This window comes from Planococcus citri, chromosome 1, assembly GCF_950023065.1.
Source record: "Planococcus citri chromosome 1, ihPlaCitr1.1, whole genome shotgun sequence".
NCBI classification, from domain to species: domain Eukaryota; kingdom Metazoa; phylum Arthropoda; class Insecta; order Hemiptera; family Pseudococcidae; genus Planococcus; species Planococcus citri.
In genome coordinates, this window is record NC_088677.1 from 28,111,759 (window position 1) to 28,117,863 (window position 6,105).

The 6,105-nt window shown below is 33.1% G+C and overlaps 3 protein-coding genes across 7 annotated transcripts in view; 2 read left to right on the top strand and 1 right to left on the bottom strand.

Moving 5' to 3' along the window:
* The window catches only part of LOC135831202 (uncharacterized), a 572,431-nt gene that overhangs the window by 302,029 nt on the left and 264,297 nt on the right, over positions 1-6,105 (top strand). The gene's annotated exons all lie outside the window — the stretch shown is intronic.
* On the top strand, positions 1,064-3,569 carry LOC135831189 (protein EFR3 homolog cmp44E-like). Its single transcript, XM_065343489.1, has one exon. It carries the CDS (start codon positions 1,296-1,298, stop codon positions 3,219-3,221), a length of 1,926 nt encoding a protein of 641 aa, XP_065199561.1. The 5' UTR covers positions 1,064-1,295; the 3' UTR covers positions 3,222-3,569.
* On the bottom strand, positions 3,634-5,770 carry LOC135831191 (decapping and exoribonuclease protein-like). Of its 2 annotated transcripts, XM_065343496.1 has the most exons (6): positions 5,611-5,770; positions 5,151-5,476; positions 4,835-5,066; positions 4,510-4,750; positions 4,280-4,415; positions 3,634-4,207 (listed from the first exon to the last, which is right to left on the bottom strand). In XM_065343496.1, the coding sequence occupies exons 2-6, from the start codon at positions 5,448-5,450 to the stop codon at positions 4,016-4,018; spliced, it is 1,101 nt and encodes a 366-aa protein (XP_065199568.1). In that variant the 5' UTR covers positions 5,451-5,476; positions 5,611-5,770; the 3' UTR covers positions 3,634-4,015. The 2 variants fall into 2 exon arrangements, with proteins under 2 accessions (XP_065199568.1, XP_065199567.1); XM_065343495.1 differs by lacking the exon at positions 5,611-5,770 and having other exon boundaries at positions 5,151-5,569.

Sequence of the window (6,105 nt, forward strand, 5' to 3'; positions counted from 1 at the left end):
CTATCAGTTCCATTTGTTTTTTGGTTGAAATTATTATTTTATAGTTTGGAATTCGGGATCTGAACAGAAATGGAACAAACGATAGATGATATTGCAATAAAAAGACAATCCTTTAAATGATTAGCGATAGCATTACTAAATTCTAAATACATATCAGTTCCATTTTTGTTTTTTTGTTGAAATTATTATTTATGGTTTGGAATTTGGAAATTGGAATCTTAATGGAAATGGAACAAACGATAGATAATTCGTAATAAAAAGACAATCCTTTATTAAATGATTAGCAATAGCATTACTAAAATATTCTAAAATATCAGTTCCATTTTTGTTTTTTTGTTGAAATTATTATTTATACCTACCTAGTTTGGAATTTGATTTGAATAGAAATGGAACAGACGATAGATAGATTGGATGATTTGTAATAAAAATACAATTATTAATCGAACTCGAAGTAATTCACATTTCACACTGTTCCTTTCCTTATGTCGTGTGTCAATTATTTTTATTTTTACGATGTTTGTAATTTTAATTTATATTTTATCCAATATCTATTTCAAGCTACATATCTACCTACTTATAATGATATCCCGTTCATTTTATATTGCAAGTCCATTGTGCAACACCACTTTTTTCCTAAACCAAGTTTAAAAAGAAACCATTATGGTGCAACTGGCCCTCGGACACCTGAGGATTGGATCAGGATTTTCGATTTTAACCTCCGAAAAATATTTGCGAATGTGAAAATCACTAATCAGAAATGAAACCGTCGCAAGATTATACTGCATACAGATGCCTGTAACCTGATTCAATTCGGACTTCGTAGTTTGCATCTAGTCTCAAATCAAAATTTCTCTTCAAAATCTTTACCAATTTTTTTAAATAATTTTTTTGAAAATTTATTTTAATTTTCAAAATTGATGTATTTAAAATGTATAAAACAAACTGAAAATATTATTTGAATAAAACCAAGCATCATTTCTAAATCATTTCTTATTCAGAATTAAAATGAACCAAAAGATATTTAATCTTTGGAAAATGCCTACATTGCTTTTTATCGAATGAATGAATTTTTTTATCAAAAAAATAATTACCTTCATTCTTCAATGAATATTTTCTTGTTAATTTTCGTGTCAATTTATAATTAAAAACTAAAATGATCTCAAACCTTGAAGCAACAATTCCGAAACATTGTTATTCAAAGTCATTCATCACAATCAAATCAAACACTTAGGAAGCAGATCTGAAGGTGATAGTTGTTGTGAAATTTTACCATTTCTTCGAATCACAATATTAAAATGTTTTGCTTCAATTGCTGTTCACAAGTCACCCCTCGCTACAAAAGGTTAGTCGATAATATTTATCCTCCTACACCCCAAGAAGGTCTGGATAAAGGTGAAATGGAAAAATTAATGTTTTACGCTCTCTCCTCGCCTGAGAAACTGGACCGTATTGGAGACTATTTCTTCATTCGAGTCAGCCGAGATATAGCTAGAAAACGCGATTTGCACGTTAAAATAGCTATGGAAGCGATGGATCAACTTCTAATGGCGTGTCATTCGCAGAGAATCAATTTATTCGTGGAAAGTTTTCTAAGAATGGTGCAAAAACTAATGGAATGTCCGGAACCAGATTCGCAGATATTAGCTACTCAATCGTTCGTTCGATTTGCTCATATCGAAGAAGATACGCCGTCGTATCACAGAAGATACGATTTCTTTGTTTCGAAATTCTCATCGATGTGCCATAATAACAGTCACAATATGGAAATACGAAATAAAATTCGACTCGCTGGTATTAAAGGATTGCAAGGCGTGATTCGTAAAACAGTTTCGGATGATTTGGTTGAAAATATTTGGGAACCGGTTCATATGGATAAAATTATACCCTCTTTGCTGTACAACATGCAGAATCCTAATTTCAAAATCAACGATAAAAGTTATCCGGATTTAGAACTAACTGATATATTTACTCGTAATGAAAACGACGAAAATAACCCGACCACTTTGGCCGAAACTTGTTTTCGAGAATTAATCAGTAAAGCTTCGTTTGGCCATGTCAAGAGTATTATTCGTCCGGTCTTGAGACATTTCGACTTGCATAATTTATGGATATCCAAATCGTTCGCTATCCATTGTTTCAGACTAATAATGTTTTCCATTCAATCGCAATATTTATACATAGTCGTTGAAAGTTTAATGGTTCATTTGGACGAAAATTCAAAAATCCCTCCGAAAATACGAACGAACGTAGCCGACGTACTCTCTAAAATCATAGCTATTGCAGCTAGCGAAAGTGTTGGTCCTACTGTAATAGAAATCATCAATTCGTTACTAACACATTTACGTACTTCAGTTACCAGACAAAGTATATATTCGTATCCTGTAAACGAAGCCATCGAGGAAGAAGAAAACCAATACCAGGAAGCTCTAATCGTAGCCTTGGGTGAATTCGTCGCTCACTTGCCAGAATACCAAAAAACTGAAATAATGATGTTCATTATGTCGAAAATAACTCACTCTAAACCGGTTTCCGATACGTCAAATGTCCACAATCGAATTCAGTACGTTTATTTGAATTCTCTTTTGATGGTTTGCTCTAAATACGATTCCACTCAGGGTACTCTTTCGCAATCCTTTTTGGATCCTTTGATGAGATGTTCTCGTGATGATGATCCTGAAATACGTTCGCGAGTGAAGAAAATTCTCCGTACTCTTTTTGATAAAGATCACATCGATGGTGAGAATTTCAAGAAAACAAATATACAGGCTGCTCAAGCCACCGTAGAAGAACCAACTCAGGGAAAACATAACATTTTATTAGTTTATGGCCATAATTGGACTGAAAACGTACCTTCTGCCAATGAAGTTGATTTCTCAATCGACGGTTACAGTAACTCGTCTTCTCCGGGCGTTCAACGAAAGTATCCTCCCGAAGATCTCTCATTTGAAGCGATGAAACGCGTTTCAACTGAAAATTTTGATAAATATTTCGAAGAGCAACTTGATCGAAATGAAGAAATATTGGAAAAGTATCGATCTTTATCGTTTACCGAATTGGTAAAAATCTCAACGTCTGATGAGAACGATACAATTGCGTTCAAATTGAATGAAATATTTTCCAAAATGAACAACAAAATCACATACAGGAAAAGTTATGTGGAATTTGATGTTGCTTATAAACCTGGCTTGGAAACTCTATTTCCAGAATGTTTCGTTTACTGAGAATAGTTTAATTTTAATCATTGACGGTGACTGGTTTTTAAACAAATTATTTTATTTCGGGGGAAATGGGGTGCGCTTAGCCGAAACTTAGTTACCATGAATGGGTATGCGAGAATCGATTATTCAGAAATTTTGAATTTGAAAAAAAAAATTACATTTTAATACTCCATGGTTTTCGTGTTCAATACTGCATTCCAAAATGTTCTGTGATAATCTTACTGTTTTTTTCTTATTGTTAATAAGGTTGGTGGTTACTTAAGTTAAATAGAGCTTAATTCGGTGTTCATTACTAAATAGGTAGTAATTATTTTGTTACTGTTAATAAAATTGGTTGATTTGTTTCTCATACTTGTAATTTTTTTTTATTTTTTTCATTGTAACAATGATCTGAAATTGAAAAAGTCCAGAAAAGTATCAAGTCAAAATAAATTGACATCTATTTTCTACATTTTTATATTTGACAGCTTAAAAAACTTGATAATAAGTACAAAATTCAAAATTAAATTAAAAAACGATCACAATACAAAAATATTTCGAAGATTGATCTTCAGAAAACGTAAAATAAACCACAATGCTCAAAAAAAAAAAAATCACCATATCTGTGTAAGTCACTCGAATGCACTATTGAACGTAACTCAACGTCATGCACACCTCACTTTTCATTTTTTAAATTACATTTCGGGTGAAATACCAGCTTTTACATGTTCATACTTCATATCGATCCAGTAGGAATACGTCTTTTTGATTAGTTTTAAATCCAGATTTACACACAGCGTCAATTCGAAATTACAGGGTTAAAGAGAAAACCAAGGTGGAACTATTACATATTCAGAAGTATCCGGTAATCGCCTCCTTTTGACATGTCCAACACGCGGAGACCATTCGAAACACCATAACGTTGTATCTGGTTCATTCATCAGCGTCGCTTTGACAAAATTCAAAAAATCATCTAGAAAACGCATACAACCAGCTGCACTCCACAGATTCTGCCAACAAAATACGAAAATTATGAGCCAAATTCACTTCAAAGGTGACAATGAAATAATGAGATTACATACATCGGACATTTTAGGTAAATCTTTAACCCTGAACGAATTCAATTCTTCCACAAAACCGTTATCATTACGAAATCCGACGGTCACATTTTCGATGCCTACTAAGAAAGTCTGACACCACCAGCTTAACAATTTATACCTAAAATTCAGAAAATACATCGCTTTATCAACATGAAAATTGAAAATTCATACAGTGAGTACGGTCTGCTCTACAATGATCATAATTTTTTTACCTTTTATGGTGCAGTTTTTGTTTTTCGAATTCGATATGTCTACTCGTTTTCAGTTCAACCATTTTCACCTTATTTAAAACGTTACAATTTAAGCTCTCGTGAATTGAATCGTTATGATCAACGCCATCAACTTCTGCGCCATACAGCAAGCCATTTCCATTAAGCCGACTATGAAATACGACACAAAATTCTTCATTCGAGTTGATCGGTTTAGAAGTATTAGGATACTTTTCAGGCGATTCTAATTGAATCAGAAAACAAAAAATTATTTTAAAAATATTCTAATTGTTTCAGTGGTAATTGGTATTATGATTGGCAAGCTAACCGGTCAACAAATACTGCTCAAACTTATATCCCCAGTATTCAAATCGTTGTTGTCGCGGAGTTGGAGGTTTCGCTAGTAGATCTTTTTTCTCATCAGTATAAAATGCGCAAAGAAAAATGAAATTCCTGAATTTCGACGCACATATTCGCCAACCATCTTTGTATTCAAAAGGTGTTTTCATGACAGTGGTTAGTAATCCTCTATACGATACGAACGTGAAACTAGGATTTTTCTGAAAAGGAATATTTCAATTGCAAAATCATCGTCGTAGTTTTAAGAAATCCAATCTGTTAAAATACGACGTACGATACCCTACCTCGGTATATTCGCTTAATATTTTTTGTTTGAGATCGCTTTCTTTATTTAACCATTGTAGAAGAATATTGAGCTTTTCTTCGTTATCCAAAGATCGGTTTTTCTCAGTGAACGTCTCAAATCCATGGTTCAAATCGAACGGTAACGCACTATATCCATCTTTGAATAGATATTTCAAATTTCCGGCGCCAGGTTTTATTTGTCGATTGTGGTCTACGTCGAAAAAGCCTACGACTGCGGGTTTTTGAAATTTAGGAAAGGCGTCCGTTTTCAGGGTAACATTCAGCTTATCTGTTGACATGACGAATGCGAGAAACTCGCAGAACACTGCACAAAGTAAACCATACATTGTATAAATTATTAAGACAAGTTGAAAGCACTTTTATCCTACTTCTTGCCATGCTAAAATGATTACAAGTTAGGTACAGGAAATATTTTAAATATCTATTACGCTTCATTACCTCACAATCAGCATAACGTTGAGCCCAAGATCGAGATTGATCAAGATGATACGATGGCGAAAGAATATCGATATACCTTGATTAATTAATTATTTTCCTTTCCATCGACTGAAAAATGATAAAATAATTTTTTATCAGCGAACCTTTTCACAGCAGTGTGGCCATATTGTGAACGACAGCTGACAGGGCATCCACTTGAGCGACTGAAATCACGAGTGGATTTAAAAATTTGCATTTTGGAAAATTGTTTTTGTAGTTTGAGTTTGAACTCAAAAAGTATTTAAAATTTGTACAGAATTTATTCCACAAGGAAGAGGGGAGAGAGGTATACCACAAAAATCAAATTCTTGGAATTTTTGAACCTTTCTCCAAAAACGTATAAAACTGAAATACAACGGAACTGTACCAACTTTACTCTTAGCATATTATCAGATCAGATGTATTGTTTAATTTCCGGTGAAAATCAAAATTTCAAATTTAAATCATTTTTCTTCC